Source organism: Erythrolamprus reginae, chromosome Z (genome assembly GCF_031021105.1).
Source record: "Erythrolamprus reginae isolate rEryReg1 chromosome Z, rEryReg1.hap1, whole genome shotgun sequence".
In the NCBI taxonomy this organism is placed as follows: Eukaryota; Metazoa; Chordata; class Lepidosauria; order Squamata; family Dipsadidae; genus Erythrolamprus; species Erythrolamprus reginae.
Window position 1 is genome coordinate 111,643,516 of NC_091963.1, and position 16,730 is coordinate 111,660,245.

The 16,730-nt window shown below is 40.9% G+C and overlaps 1 protein-coding gene across 3 annotated transcripts in view; it reads left to right on the top strand.

Annotated features, from left to right (window-relative positions):
- The window catches only part of NPEPPS (aminopeptidase puromycin sensitive), a 127,667-nt gene extending 113,729 nt beyond the window's left edge, over nucleotides 1-13,938 (top strand). For 2 of the 3 annotated variants that reach the window (XM_070727671.1, XM_070727670.1), the window contains exons 21-23: nucleotides 2,748-2,903; nucleotides 2,988-3,035; nucleotides 12,464-13,938. In XM_070727671.1, coding sequence (XP_070583772.1) covers nucleotides 2,748-2,903; nucleotides 2,988-3,035; nucleotides 12,464-12,616 — 357 coding nt within the window. In that variant the 3' untranslated portion in view covers nucleotides 12,617-13,938. Of the gene's footprint in view, nucleotides 1-1,881; nucleotides 2,094-2,747; nucleotides 2,904-2,987; nucleotides 3,036-12,463 lie in introns of all 3 variants that reach the window. The other variant, XR_011556851.1, reaches the window with a different exon arrangement.
- Nucleotides 13,939-16,730: the final 2,792 nt, after the last annotated feature.

The window sequence follows — 16,730 nt, forward strand, 5'->3', positions numbered from 1 at the left end:
GTCCTTCCAGAAACTTAGCACGACCAAAATAAATTATGCAGAGAAAGCATGATATATGAAGTGAATGAGACAAAATAACATAAAAGGGTTTGTAAAAATGAAATAACTCTCCTGTTTCTTTTAAATTTCACATTAATTACATTTTTGTATTTAAAGTTGTTCTCAAAGTAGAGTTAGCTAGCTAGAGCATTGGACACTATTCCCTCTCTTAACAACTAGGGAGCAATGGCTTCAGCAGGCATTGGAGTAGAGGAAACAGGCCAGCATCAAAACCTATAGAATGTTGCTGATTTTTTTTCTGGACTAAGCACAGGCAACATTGGCTGTATCAATCCTTTGGCGCAGCCTCTTTTCTTTTTGAAAGGCCAAATTTAAGCAGTCTCTTGGCAGTTAAACCAAGACTAGGTGGTGGCCGAGAAAGATAGTTCAACAGTATTCATGCTGTTGAGCCTAAAGTGAGTACATAAGTTGGATCTTCCTGTTCTCCATAGTTAAAATAGGATGGGAAAATAAGACCTACCAAATTTGGTAATATCTCAATAACTGTGGGATGATATCTGATAGAAAAGCAGAGATGTAAAATCAAATAAACTTAACAAGACCCAGCATATTGGTTCAATGCTATGAAAAGAGACAGCTTGGTTCATTATACTTACATAAACATGTGAATTCCAGGTGTTTTACATCTGACTTACCAAAGTGGGGCAGCTTCAAAACTCAGTGATGTTCCATAGAAAACCAACTGGTTAGGAACCAAAACTGTTCCAGAGCAAGAAAGAAAAGAGGAAAACCACTTATCTTATTCCAAGAGCTCATTCAAATCTTATCTTTCTTCAGTGTCAACCTACTTTGGAGCCTCTTCATAAACATACAAGAAGGAAAAAAAAGAAAAATGTCTGTAGATGATATGGGTGCCACATGAAAGAGAAAGGAAGGAAGGAGAAAGGAAAAGAAAGGAAAAGAAAAGAAGGAAAGGAAAAGACAGACTATGGGAATAAGAAAAATGAAAGATGTAAAAAGTAGAGATCCCGGCTAGGCAGCATCAGAAAAAAGGGCCAAAAAAGGATCCTGTGCTTGGAATCCTTGACTTCCTCGATCCTGTGAGGAAACAAAGGAGGCAGATCATAAGAGTGCCAAGAAAGATAGCCAGCCTTGCATTGGAGCTGATCCCAGTAAATCTGGTGTTCCTTGAGCTGATCAAGAATTAGGTTATTTCAAGCATTAGGCTGATGAAAGGAGGAGCCCATTTCCAAAACCATTCAATGCAGAAATTGTGGTCCAATCATTAATTGTTAAAAGACTCCTAAGTGTCACTCTACTACAGCCGAGGCCTATGTACCCAGCTCTGATGGAAGATTTTTACTTAGTGAGTGAGTGTTCAGGGTGGAAACAGATTAAGGATCTTCAGAAAGAAGCCATGTAAGTAATGACTTGGGCAGAGAAACATATACACTTAATATCAAAATACATAAAGGAATAACTGAATTACTTTGTGAGATTTGAAAAAGATAGTAAACCTCATCATACAATGGACCACAGACAACTGAGATGCTTCTTTTGTCACATTTCAAGTCGACAGAACAGAGGGGGTTGATAGTACTATGATAGTACCATGGCTAGATGATTGCTCTGTACTTTCCACCAATTCTAGTACTATTCAAAGTGGTGTGCAAGGAAAGATTCTCAAGCATCAATGCTTTTTAATTGCTCTATTCTAACCTGGAAGATTATGGCTCTTTACTCTTTTGGAATTGAGCAAAGAGGTCATGTGACATTTGAGAAACCTGGACATTTTGCCTCAAGGCCTAGTTCTACATCCAGATTCCTGCTCATTACATCTTTGCTCTTAGAAATTAAATGGGAACATTTCTTGAATTTCAGGCTTTCATCATGACAGTAGAAACCATGTAGGTTTCTAGATGCCTAGCCACCACCACTGTCTATCAACTGATTTGAAGAGTGGTATAAAAGACAGACATTCGTGGCACCATCAGATGTCCCTGAAATATTGGAATTGCTATAAGCAAATAGAGAGAGAACAGCAAAATTACTATACAGTGAAGCAACTACCTTGGGCTCTGACCCCTGACTAGGTGAGGGGCATGCCTTTCTGGCCACTCTCGTATGTCTGCCTTCCTCAGAGGCATATGTCTTTGTACTCCTGGTCATCCTCTATTTCTCTTTATGGAATTTGCCATTGGTTTTTAGGACTCTTGGAACAGATATTCTTTCTGTAAGAAGAGACCTTTGCATTCCAACAAGACAATATAGTAATAAAGTCAAATGCCTATTTTATACCCAAGTTCTAAATTTTACTGAGCACCAGAATTGATGGTCTCCCCATTTCTATAACTCAAATCTTCTGGACTTAAAATGAAAGTTTGATTTTGAATTTTGATGATTAAATAGATAAACTAGATAGGATGTTGATGATTAAATAGATAAACTAGAAATATCTAGTATGGTACTTAATTTTTGTATATAACTAAAAAGTTGATATTATAATTTTATCATGTGACTTACTGCACCGAAGTTGAAAATCAGTGGTTTTGGGATTCTCCCCCCCCCCCCCCATTTCCTCATGCTATTCCCTCTTCCTTTTCCCTTTACCCTTATTTCTCATTGTCTTAATATTCATTTATATTTTATATGTCAGAGAGAGAGAGGAGGGAGAGAGAGGGGAAAATTATTTATTTTATAGATTCAAATCACAACTTGGTTTACTACATTTCTTATTTCATTTATAGGAAGAGGTACGTCCCCAAGACACGGTATCGGTCATTGGTGGAGTTGCAGGAGGCAGCAAACAGGGCAGAAAGGCTGCCTGGAAATTCATCAGAGACAATTGGGAAGAACTATACAATCGTTACCAGGGAGGGTTCTTAATATCCAGGCTAATAAAGGTATGCACAAAGAGTCTTGGTTATGGCAGTAAAGCTTTTTAAAAAATCATTCCAAATCTATTATATTCTGTACTTCTTTTTCAGCTATCAGTGGATGGATTTGCAATTGACAAAATGGCTTCAGAAGTTAAGGTAAGACTATTTTATCAATATCTTTGCTGCTGCCCTTCTGTTTACATGCCAGTGATTAGAATGATTCTTCTATTGCACCATCACATGCAAAGAGGGAATTCTCCAATGCATCTGGAAGGAGAGCCCACGTGGGTTATACTCGAGTCTTATTGGTAGGGACGGAGTTTATATTTACATATTAATTACATGTTAATTATATACTGCCCCCTAGCAGCCCCAGGGACTCAGTTTTAAAAAACTCAGTCAGGGAAAGGGACTCTGAGTTTTTCCTCTGTGAATTTGACTAGAATAGAAAGGTATAGATTGTTAAAATTTATGTCTTTGGCTGTTTTATTAACATGTACTTTCCTTTACAGGTTGAGCCTATAAAAGCAGGGGCCTCTGCCCTCCGTGGGCACCACTCGCCACGCTCTCCTTATGGGGCCTCTTCTCTTAGAGAGTACTGCCCCGAGCCCCGGGTCACTGGCCTCCGTGGCCATACCAGGCTCGTTCCAGCTACGGTGGGGGGGTCCGCCCCCCCGCCCCCCCCCACCAAAGGGCTGTGGAGGAAGAAAAAAACCTCAAAACAGCAAGCTGAGGAGGATTTTAGTTAGGATGCCGTTTCCCCTCATAGCCGCCTCTCAGCTGATTACTCTGGCGCCGGCTTCCTCCGGCGCCTCTAATAGCTGCTTCTCAGCTGATTACAACAGCGGAACTCCAGGAAGCCAAAATGTGGGTGCAGCTTCTCAAGGACGCTTTCCTGAGCTCAGCAGCTTGGCGTGCCCGCCATTTTAAGGTGCGATCGCTTAGGGGTGGCGTCAGCTGTTTGCGCAAAGCTGGCACAGCGCCAAACAGCCTTGTCATTGCTAGAATGGGGAAAGCGGTGGCGTGACATAGCGCCGCCCACCGCTTGCTGCAAGTTGGCAGGCGGCCAACTGCCGCGCAAACGCAGTAGAGCCTATTGGGGAAATCACTTGTTAGCAGCTTGCCTGTAACAGCAGTAATTGAGAGAACGAGCGATCAGAGTTCTATATATTGTAAGTAGAGCTGCCCCTATTATGGCTGATCAGTCTAATGCCTCAGTGGGGGAGCAGTCTACCCCACCCCCGGTGGCCTCCAAACACAAGGAGAAGCCATCAGGCAGCAAGACCAAGAAGTCTCAGCCTGGCTCATCCCTTAAGGAGGCTGAGAGGAAAATCAAGGCCTTGGAGCAAAGATTGGAAGCGGATTGGAATACCAACCTAGGCGGCCTGATCCCAAACGTGCCACCCTTCTAACAGTTGGCACAGCCCTTTGAATCTCCCTCTATGCGAGTTGGATTGGGGCCAACTGGATCGGCCTCTGAGAGAGACTGGTCACCTGACCGCCAAACATCGATCTTTTCACCACAGCCAATAGCGGCAGGAAGGTCTGATTCCGCCAGTCAAGCTAGGCACTTGGCCCCTGACTTGGCACAGGGCATCCAGATTCCATCGCCCACGGCCGCAGGATTTAGAGAGCAACCTGGCGCTTGGCAGAACATCACACCAGCGTGGCAGGACATTGTTGTGAGCGCCTACTCCCAGAGCATGGTGGCTGGAGTATGCCAATCCACACTCCAACCACCACGCCAAGCCCTTCCTTGGGAACTCTGGTCTGCACCGCCCCCACCAAGGTTGGACTCCATGATGGAAGACTCCCCGCTGATGGAAGAAGATAGCAACCAAGATAATGGGCTCTCAGATGATGAGGGCAACTTTCCTGAGCAGCCGGCCTTCGCTGGACTATTAAAGCCAGCTTTGTTCACAATTTTGCTACACAAAGCTAAGCAAGTGCTCAAACTGCCAGGTTCCACTAAACTCCTGGAAGCGACAAATACCGCTAGAATGTCAGCTACCCTGGCCAAAGAGCCTCCCAAAGAGTCGGACCATATACCATTGTCTGAGATCTTTTTGGAGAACATTAAACGCCTGTGGCAGCACTCAGCGGCAGCCCAGAGCCCATCCATGATGGAACGGAGGTTTTATACCTTTGATGAGGAGATCAAGATGGCCTTACAATTCCCACCTATTGATAAGCCAGTGGCCACGTTAGTGTCCATGGCCCTGGTACAATCGGAAACAGCAGACAGCCTGAAACCAGAGGACAGGAGGACTGAAATCTTACTACGTAAAGCGCATCAAATGTCGGCATGAGCACTGCGAGCCGCATTAGCGGCGTCATTTTTTAATAGAGCGTCCATAATGTGGATCCAGGAAGTACAATCCAGACTGGGTCCTGAGGATGGTAGGCTGAGACAAGATCTGAGCAAGTTAGTGGCGGCAGCTGAGTTCTCCGCTGACATTACCCTGAATGCAGTGAAGTTCTCCTCTAGGGGAATGGCGTCTACATTGTCATCACACCATTTATTATGGCTTAGAAATTGGCAGGCAGATGCCAAATTGAAATGGCGTCTAGCCTCCTCTCCCTTTCAAGGGGAGAGGCTTTTCGGAGCCCGTGCTTGTTGAAGATAAGGACAAAAGAAAAGTCCTTCCAAGAACCTATAGGTGCCAGGACCGTCGTGGCACTCCCTATTTTCGCAGACAGCCCTTTCGGTGGGAGCGTTCCTCTGGTGCGACCCAGCCTGCAAGGTCGTATGTACAGGGTCAGTTCAACCAGATGCCCTATAGAAGTGATAGAGCATATTTTCAAGACAGAAGTAGGAACTTCCAACCACCCAAGCGCTCCTACAGAGGATCCAACCAGAGGAACTTTAGGTGTTCCAAGTGACACTGCCAGCACGACCCCCCTAGGAGGCAGACTTCAATTCTTCAGCGCCTCTTGGGGAGTTACGTCCTCAGACGCATGGGTCTTCTCCACGGTGTCTCAAGGCCTATGTTTAGAATTTCTCCAGCCACCGAACAGGTTTCTCTCCTGCCATCTGATCCGTGACCATTCCAAGAGGGACCTGCTTAACCAGGAAATATCACTCCTCCTGGAAATAGAAGCTATAGAGAGGGTGCCACACCGGATGGAGGAAACTGGATTTCACTCCATGGTATTCATTGTTCCCAAACCATCGGGGGGGGAGGGGGTTTGCAGGCTAATATTGAACTTAAAGCAGTTTAACCTTTTTGTACGCTACAGAATGCACTCCCTCCGATCCATTCTAGAGTCAGTGCACACCCAGGACCTTCTTACATCGGTGGATTTGAAGGAGGCATATCTGCATGTCCCGATCCACTCGGACCATCAACAGTACTTCCGTTTTTGTGTGGAGGACAGACACTACCAGTACCGTGCGATGCCATTTGGCCTTTCCTCAGCCCCACGCACCTTTACGAAGCTCCTGGATACCCTGATAGCCAACCTTCGGTCTCGGTCTGTCCGGGTAATGGCCTATCTAGACGACATTATCGTTCTATCAAGAAATCCAGCAAAGGCTCGGGAAGATCTACAGGCAACCATTTGACTTTTGGAAGATCATGGGTTCACCATCAACGTTCCAAAAAGTCACCAGGAACCTACCAGCCTATTACACCTGGGGTCAATGATAGACTCTGTTACCAGTATGGCGTATCTCTCACCGGAGAGACAATTAAACATCCGAAAACTGGTAGTCACCCTCCAAAGCCAGCACAGGGTATCTCTAGCCTTTCTGTCCAAACTACTAGGGACTCTGGTTTCGTGTATCGGCATTGTACCTTGGGCATGTTACCACATTCATCCCTTACAGTGGCTGTTACTTCCCTACCAGAAAAGGAGGATCAGCCATTCACACAAGTGGATCACTTTGGAAAAAAAGGTTTGCGCGTCCCTCAAGTGGTGGACTTCCACAGCCTTATGCCGGGGCTCTTCCTTTCGTCACCACGAACCCACCACCCTTACGATGGACGCCAGTCTTACCGGTTGGGGCAGACATATCGGGCCCCATGTGACACAAGGTCTCTGGTCTCTGAAGAACCTTACATCAACCAAAATCAACGTCCTGAAGCTCAGGGCAGTTTGGCTCGCCTTGCACGATTTTGCACCGTTAGTTGAGGGCAGACACGTGCTAGTCTTAACGGACAATGTAGCTACCAAGGCCCAGCTGAACCATCGGGGAGGGGGGATGAGGTCACACAGATTGATGGAGGAAACTGGCTTTGTTCAATTGGGCAGAAGTGCACCTGGCTTCACTGAAAGCAGAATACATTGCGGGTACGACCAACATACAAGCGGATTGGTTGAGCCGGGCAACGTTGGATCCTGGGGAGTGGCGTTTGGACACAGGTTTAGGTTTAGGTTACGTTTAGGTTTAGGTTTATTGGATTTATATGCCGCCCCTCTCCGCAAACTCGGGGCGGCTCACAACAATAATAAAAAACAGTACAGTACATAATACCCAACTGTTTTCCTGCAGATTACCAAATGTTTTGGAGAGCCAGAGGTGGACCTCTTCGCGACACACCTCAATGCTCAATTTCCCAGATTTTACTTTCGGTTCCCAACACCTGGAGCCAAAGGAGTTGACGCATTACTCCTGCCGTGGCCCTGGGTTCTCCTGTATGCCTTCCCGCCAATGAGACTCATATCAAAAGTGATACTCAAGATTATCATCAAGCAAGCGGAGATACTGTTCGTGGCACCATATTGGCCACATCAGCCCTGGTTCTCTGACCTCGTGGGTCTGTCCATATCACCTGCATGGAGGATTCCAGATCGGCAGGTCTCCCTCAGCCAAGGGGTCGTAACCCATCCGGACCCTCAATGGTTCCAGTTAACCGTCTGACACTTGAAGAGGACAGACTAAAGAGCCACAGATTACCAGACAAGGTCATCTCCATAATCCAAGTGGCCAGGAGACCCTCCACGACAAGGATTTACCAGTCGACCTGGTCTGCGTTCGTAACTTTCTGCTCCAGGAGAGATATCCAACCACAATGTGCATCACTAATTCCAATTTTAGAATTTCTTCAAATCGGCTTAGACAAGGGCTTGGTGCCTAACACCTTAAAGAGACAGGTGGCCGCCCTCGCAATCATCTTGAGGACTGAGGAGGGCGGTTCCCTAGCACATTACCCTTGGATCAAAGACTTCTTAAGAGGAGCCTCCAACACTCACCACCAGTGCGTCAATTCCCAACCTGGGATCTGTCATTGGTCCTTCAGGCTCTCATCTGTCCTCCATTTGAGCCACTTAGGACGATTTCGTTGCGACTCCTCTCCCTTAAAACGGCATTTTTAGTAGCAATCACCTCTGCTCGCCGTGTGTCAGAGCTAGCAGCTCTCTCCGTTCGTCCGGATCTCTGCGCCTTCCACTCAGATAGGGTTGTCCTGCGTCTGGACCCAATGTTCATTCCTAAGGTGAACACTTGGTTCCATAGATCGCAGGAGCTCGTGCTTCCAGATTTTTGTACGCACGGTAGCCACCCGTCAGAACTGAGGTGGCACAAAGTGGACGTGCGGAGAGCACTTAAAATTTATGTCAGATGTACCAAGCCACTCAGAAAAACGGAGTCCCTGTTTGTTTCATTTGACCAACATAAAATGGACCTCAAAGTGTCATCATGGACTATTAGCCGTTGGATTAGACTGTGTATCTTGGAGGCGTATGGGGCACACTCATATCCTCCTCTGGATGGAATTACTGGACATTCTACTCAAAATGCAGCCACCTCGGCTGCGTGGTCCATGCAGGCTCCCATGGAGGACATATGCAGGGCAGCCACATGGTCCGCTCCATTGACATTCATGAAGCACTACAAACTTGATACCTTCGCCTAGGCTGAGGCGGCCTTTGGGAGAAGAGTTCTGCAGAAGGTGTGCGTGCCTGCTGCGCCCCTGGTCCAGCCTTCTCCCTCCCTTACAAATTGAACTTGGGTATATCCCACGTGGACTCTCCTTCCAGATGCATTGGAGAAGAACCGTTGAACCTACCTGAATGGTCTTCTCGATGCACTGGAAGGAGAGTCCAAACCCACCCAGCTTTCTGTCGAAACTGTCAAAGTTTTGACAGTTTTATAGTTACAGTTTTATAGTTACAGTTACTATGTTGATCTGATGTTATGTTCAATGAAATTTTGCATTTCCTTATTATTCTTCATTTTTGAAAACTGAGCCTCTGGGGCAGGTAGAGGGCGGTACACAAATTAACATGTAATTAATATGTAAATATAAACTCAGTCCCTATCAATAAGACTCAAGTATAACCCACATGGAGTGGACTCTCCTTCCAGTGCATCGAGAAGACCGTTCAGGTAGGTTCAACGGTTCTCCTAGCCTTTGATTCCCTAGCACTGTATTCTCTGACTTAGCACTTACAGATTTACATATTTATACTACCATTTTTATTATCCTGATGAGGCTATCCAGGATGTATGGAAGTTGTAGTCTAAATACCAGATGGTTACTAGGTTGTTTAATCAGCTAGAACATTAACATTTCCCATAAAGTTTAAACCATTGACTAATTATTGTTTATGTAGATTACATGCTGCCACAATCGTGGGATTTAGGGAAAGGAACATATAGAAACTTAATTTGAATTAAAATCAGAAAAAAGATGTACAGAATATTCAGCGGCTTGGTAAATTTCATATTTGGGGAAATCATTAAGAGTCAAGCGGCATATAAATTTAAATTATTAGTATTACACTCGTACTAATGAACTTTATATACAGTAGTGATATTAAAGTTTTAAAGAATATTTTTATGATAGACTACATTGATTTTGCTAAATAATTGACTTTTTGATAATAAATATAAGTGATCTGTTCCTGTCCGTTCTAAAACCATGAGTTTACAAAACTACTAGCTATTAGCATTCCTGCACTGTGATGAAGTGATGAAGAAGCACTATGAACTGATATATAAGTCTAAGTGTTAATGCTATTGCTGTCCTGCAAGTTATTTAGCAATATTTGGAGAACAGTTTCCAAAGTACACTGCTTTAAAATGTAGCTGAATTATTCTTTCATATCCTGTATGGAGAAGTAGAAATAGAGTTTAGTTGCGTTTTTTTAAAGTAGAATAATTGAAAGCTTTCCCGGGATTGTAGGGGAACAATTTCAATTCAACCTCATTTTACTTGATTTAGACACTTACCTCATTTCCATAATAATATCATTACACAATTACCCATGATACATTATCAATTGATTAAAGTGAAATTTGAATGGATTATGTCATGCATATGGTATAAAACGACATACCTGACATATTCTTCATTTATATGTTCTTATAAATACATTTTTATTTCTAGTTGTAAGCCACCCAGAGTTGTTTGGAAATTGGGTAATCAATCAATAAAATAAATTAAATGATTTCTGTGATGACATCATCACATAAATGGCTTAAATCTCCATAGTGCCTTATTTATCTGGCTTAAGTGTCAATGGACATTTCTCAGTAATGGACACCTTGTCTTTCAAATTATTCTATTAAAACACAGTTTTTGGGAACAGAAAATGTAGTACAAAATATATGAGTGATTCAGGAAAGAAATGGCTTCGGTGAGCTCTATTACTCTATCCCCCCTCTAGACAGTGCTGTTCTGGACATGGTTTAGCTTTTTCCAGAAATATATTCTCCAAACTTGTTTGAGATGTCTGCTTCCAGTTCAGGAAATTCTTCTCTAAATCACCAGAATGCCCAGAATGGCATAGTCTAGGTGGGTTGAAAGTTTGAGAGTAGTCTTTGTTCAATTGGGCAGAAGTGCACCTGTGAAACTTTTAAGAACAATGTGTTCCCAAGTTGCTACACTTGACATATTCTTGCAATGTATAGTCATGTGAAAAAAATACATCCCACTGAAAGTTAGACTTTTTCAACATATTATAATTTACAGATATTTCAATAATATTGATAGATACAGATGAAGGGTATTAAATATAATAAACATTTCACTATTTACATTTTTGTAGTCCATTTAAAAAGACTGTTAAATAATTTCAAATAAGTCATTATATTGGACCGATTTCAAACAACTGCCAAATTACCCAAACCAGGCCTTCCTAGCAAGTTCAGCACAAGAACAAAATACAAGATGCCTCAAAAACTCTAAAAAACTTAGAATTTCATCACATGAGCGACAAGTAGCGCTCATTGTTATTCATGTTGAAGTGAATCAACCTGATGGTCAGTTATCATTACAAAGAAGCTGCAGAAATTTTATCTACTTTAGTGATATGCCAGGAGGAAACCCTTGTTGTCCAGAAAGATAATCAGGGCAGATGAGGCAAAGAGGGTGTTATCCGATCCCACTGCCAGAATATCTGTTTGGAAAAAATGAAAGGGAGTATTTAACCTGAAGAACACGATAGCAATTGTTAATGCATGATGATCAAAATGGTATTTGGGGGGATGCTTTGCTGCATCAGGACTTGCTCATCATCAAATAATGCACTATGAATTGTTCATTGCACTAGAAGGGCTTGAGGTGAATGTGAGATTTTCTTTCAGAGGACTGAAGAGCAAGTGAAAGTAGACCTTGTAATCATAGTTCCCTCTAAGCTGAGCAGTGAGCAATCGCTCACTTAAAAATCGTCATCAACTCAGAGTTTTCCAAACCTGCCCAGAAGCCGAGAGGGAAAGAGTGAGAGGGAAGGAGAGAGAGAGAGAGAGGAAGAGAGAGAAACAGATAGAAAAAAGAGAGGAAGGAAAAGAGAAAGAAAAAGAATGGGAGCAAGGAAGAGAGAAAGAAAATCAAAATCTAGTTTGAAACTAGCTCAACTATTTAAGTGGCATTTTGATATTGATAGAGTTGCCCTATTATGAGCTCACTGTTATCGACACACAGTGCAGTATTTTATTTTGAAATTCCCTGAGGCAAAACAGGGTGGGTTTTTTATTTATTTATTTATTTGTTTGTTTATTTGTTTATTTATTATTTCTGTGCCGCTCAGACACTATACTTTTCCGCCCACCCCCCCAAAAAAATTAGAGGGAACACTGCTTGTAATATGATGACTTTAAACATTCCAGTAAATCCCCCGAGAAATGGCCTAAAATGAATGAATAAAAATCCACCCCATCAATGTCAGAGAGTGGTAGACAATTATAAGGAGGTTGTTCCTTCCAAAGGGGGCAGTGCCAGGTATTAGACCAAAATATATTTAATTTTTCTTCAGAAGGAAGAAATTTTTAATGGAATAAATGGTTGCAGCATCAGTTTTTCAGAGTTCTTCAGTTATATCGTATTACTTCATTACATTGCTTGAATGAAGATAAAACATATTAAAGCACTTTTCATGCAGTGTACCTTATTTCCCCCACACACACATGATTGCAAGTATATAATTGCAAAAAATATTCTTGTCTTAATGAAATGTAAATTCTGTGCTGCTGTCTTTGACACCAAAATGCCACACATAGCAACCTCTATTGTTGTAGTTAGAATCTGCCCGTCCAAATGATTATATGTTGGAAGTAAGTCCCTATATTCTAGCTGATTTCATCCATATGAAGATATCAGATGTGATACTCCCAGAAAATGTTATTTCATTTCATGTAGGCTTTCTTTGAGTGTCATCCAGCTCCATCAGCCGAGCGTACCATACAGCAGTGCTGTGAAAACATCCTGTTGAACGCTGCATGGCTGAAGCGTGATGCTGAAAATGTTCATCAGTACCTCCTGCAACGCAGAGCCTCACCAACTTCTGTGTGAACCCACTCTCATCCACTTCGGACATCCCAGCTGCTGCAGCCCAACTGACTCAGCGCGAAGAGGAAAAGCTGCTATTCAACAGTTGAATAATGCGCCAAGGAAATTGGAGTTTTTTCTCACACCAGTGGGGACTGGACATTGAATGTAGTTTAATGGTTCCTGCTCAACTCCAGAACTAAATTCTAATAAAAAGATTTTATCAAAATTCTAGCAACAAAAAAAAACAACCAACCAACCACCACCCTGTAAATATTATAGTAATAAAATAGAGCATAACAAAACTGTGAAATGTCCTTAAGGCTTGTCAGTGGTCAGAATATTTAATACTCACTCCCCTTTTACTTTCTGATGATTTTTTAACCATTCCTTTCCCTTTTTTCCCCCAAAAAGAGAAAGAAACCAGAGGTTTCTTGGCAAGTTGAATGTTAGCAAGTCGAGGGCAGGAATGGGTTTCACCTCCGAGCACACCTGAAAACACACCGAAAGGCAGCAAAAGCACTTACAAGTTGAGTGGAATGGTCCAATTATGAAAGACAGCTTGGTATAACTTTAAGTGTAGTCCTTAGCTGAAGATTCTAGGAAACAACATATGATCCTGGTTCAAATTTTGAAAGCTTGTAAGCCTCCCTTATTTCATCTTTTGAGAAGGGGAAAATAAAATATCCTTTGTCTGTCTTTTCCCCCCTTCCTCCTTTTTTGTTTCATTTGCTAATATTCTCAAAAATTGCAAGCTTGTATAGAAACATGTTTCTCAACCACATTAAAATGAAATTATCCCCCCATCCCCTTCTGTCTTTCTTTACACTTTATTCCTGCATGCAAATAAGATTTAGTATTGTAATTGGATCTTTCTGGGCCACTGTAAAGTCTCACTTTACTGAATGCATAACCCAGTAGTTTAAAAAAGATGTTCTGTTTCAAAAACAAAACATTGCCTTAACCCCTTGTGAGTGCAGCTTTCCATTCCACTTTATTTGGTAATGTTTGGTAATTTGATTCAGAACCTAAAAACTTACACTAGTTGGCATGATGATAAAAATCTAAGCTTTCTTCCATCAGTTGCTTAAGAGAGTAGCATGCTTCTTAATAATTTCATATCCAACATCACTCCTCCCTCAAATGTTTACAGTTCCCTTTTTTAAAATACCTTTTTTAAAATTCATACTTGGCGTGGCTTTAATTGTTAATTGGAGAAGGTCATCAGACACTAGATGTCAAATTGCTTCCCTCGAAACACATTTTTGTGCTATTGTTTTAAATGAAAAACAAAAGAAAAAAATTACAACAAGTTGGCGTTAATAAAAAGGAAAGTCAATGTGAAATTAAAGAGTCTTGGTTTTGGTGTGTGTATATTGGCAAAATAAGATTTTTACATGCCTTGTATGCATGACCATGGCTGTGAAACAGTTGAAATGGACTGTGGTACACAAGTTTCCCTCTTTATTTTTAATTTCAACTGCATTTTGATGTTTTTCTTCAAATTTGGAAATAGGCTTGGGCTTAGTTCAGGACAATGTACACATTTGACTTGCTGGGCCATTTCCTACACAGATCCATTGTTCTTTTGTACAGCTTACTACATCCATTGTAGTGGAACTTGATACTATAAAAATCCAAAATTTACTATTCCCTGCCCTTTTTAAAAATTATGGTTGGGGGAGATCCTTGTGAATTTATTTTATGCAATTCATGTTAAATACAGGGGAGTTTATATATGAGAGATATTTAGATTGGATTCAGATCTAAACTTTAATTATATTTAGATCTTTCTGAAATAAATGGTACCTAAGTTAAACTGGCTGTCATGTGCCATTGATTTTGATGGGACATAAGTCAACTAAGCGTGACAATAGTCCTTTTAACCCTTTAAAAAAAAACACCATGTAACTGTAATACAAAAATGTGGCTGAAAAAGAATCTTAGATTTAAGTTTAGGCCAGCTATCTTTCAGGTCAGTGTTCTGTATCTATTCTGGCTCGCCATCATAATAATTGCTGAGACTTGTGCAGTCATTCTACAGGAAATGAATCTCAGTTTCTGCTGCTGTTCAGTGGTGTATACAATTATATTGTAACACTGAAATAGGTAGTATTATGAAATCCCTAACCTTTTTATGATAGAGCATGTACATATTTTTGATTAATAGGATATCTACAGATTGATGTTTTTACTTTTGTTGTATTGAAGATGATATTGTTAATATCTCCTGTACAACACACACATAATCAAGCAAAGCATGATTAAGACAGTTGCTGTTTAGCTACTTAGTTTTGTAAAGTGTTAAGGGATTGAGAAAAAGGTTAAATTTATGTTGAAGTATGGGGATTTCTTGAGAAGACATCATTTCTATGATTTCTCCCTGATAGGACATTGTTATTTTGAAATATGGTAATAGTCTGGAGTGGATATGGCAGAAAACTCAAAATTATTTCCTCTTCTATTGAACTGCTATTTTTCACATAGTTCTGAAACATGGACATTCTAAGTTAACTACTTTCTTAATGCTGCTCTAAACTGTTTGTACCATACTGAAGTATAACATGGTAAAATAGGTGAGGCACTGTTTGTGCTTGTATAAAACTCATGTAAAATAATTAAGAGGCCTAGAAAAATAACGGTGGGGGAGAAAACTTCAACCCTTTAAAATTAAAATGTGAAAGAAATATAGGCTATATTTGCTGATGTCTTTATTTAAATGTCTGCTATTACCCTTAACCTCCCTTCAAAAAACTCCAGATACATATTTTTAGTCATTGGATGTTTGCCTGCCCTTTACAATTAGGTGACAATTAGCTTGTTGGGGAAGTTGATCAGGTGACTTAACTGCAAACATTTGTTCCCATGTGTTTATTGGTTCTATGTAGCTCTATCTAATAGATAAATGCTTAGATACATAAGCCTTAAAATACTGCTATGCTATTTTCCTAGTTTTAATTTATGGTTTCCAGTACTTTATTGTTTTCATGGTCTTCATAAATCATATGGAGGTCTTGTCTTCCCTGCTTCTCTTCCTGGGTTTTTCTTCTTCCCTGCTAATCTCTTCTAGAATCATCGGAGAGGGGCGGCATCCAAATCCAAATATAAATAAATAAACAAACAAACAGACGATTATATAGTAGCTTTCATTTACAAACAATGCTAAACATATTTTAACTTAACTGTTTAAGTTCAAGTTAAACTAAGATATTACGTTATTTAGGTATTTGTTTTTGTTTTCAAAATATGTAAGTCAACAACCCTGCTCAGTAGAAAATAGCTAAAAAGATGTGATGTGGACATAAAGCATAATGATTGCCTAGACTTTGGATTTCTGGGATTGCTGTTTCTAATTTAAAAAAGAATGCAAAATTTTGAAATACATCTTGTGCAAAGATATTTTCTTTAATTTATCATTTAAATTTCTATTTTACTTTGCATAGAATGTTCATCTTACATCATGTCCCTATAAATGTATTCTTTCATCTTTGTCCAGCTTCATACTACAGTAATGGTGCAGAGCTCCTGTTGTCCAGAAATGAGATTGAATATAACATGCAGATACATTCTCTCTATTTATGAAAAGAAGACAAAGTTTCCAAGGGGTTGCTTTAGACCACCTGGTTCTATCTTCCCAAGAAGGCAGTCTGGCTTACTGGCGACAATTCCCAAACATAAATTGTACCATTTGGCAGAAGGCAAAATAATAGGAACCCAAATTCTAATCCTTATATTATTAGGTTTTATTACTCACACTAGTTCAATGCACCACTCAAAAGAATAACCAAGGGACTTTGCTGTACTAGTTTTGCTAATATTTAGCTGAGAAAAAAGCCAGGATACATCGGACATTATTGTTTTACAGGGCAGCATTTTGAATAACGTGGTCAAAATTATACACAATTGTACTTCGTAGATAAAGTTGTACTTTGTATAAAATTGTACAAAAGTAACTACTTTGAAGAAAAATAGCAAATGCACCATCCATGATCTGGGAATAATGAAAAATTCTGGAGCCTGCTTATCTTTTAGTGGTTAACAACTTTTGCAGAACAGTGCTATAAATCTCAGCCTGTTCTAAGTAAAACAAGTGGTTCCCCCCACCCTTCTAGCGTTTTCCCATATATGCAGGGACTGT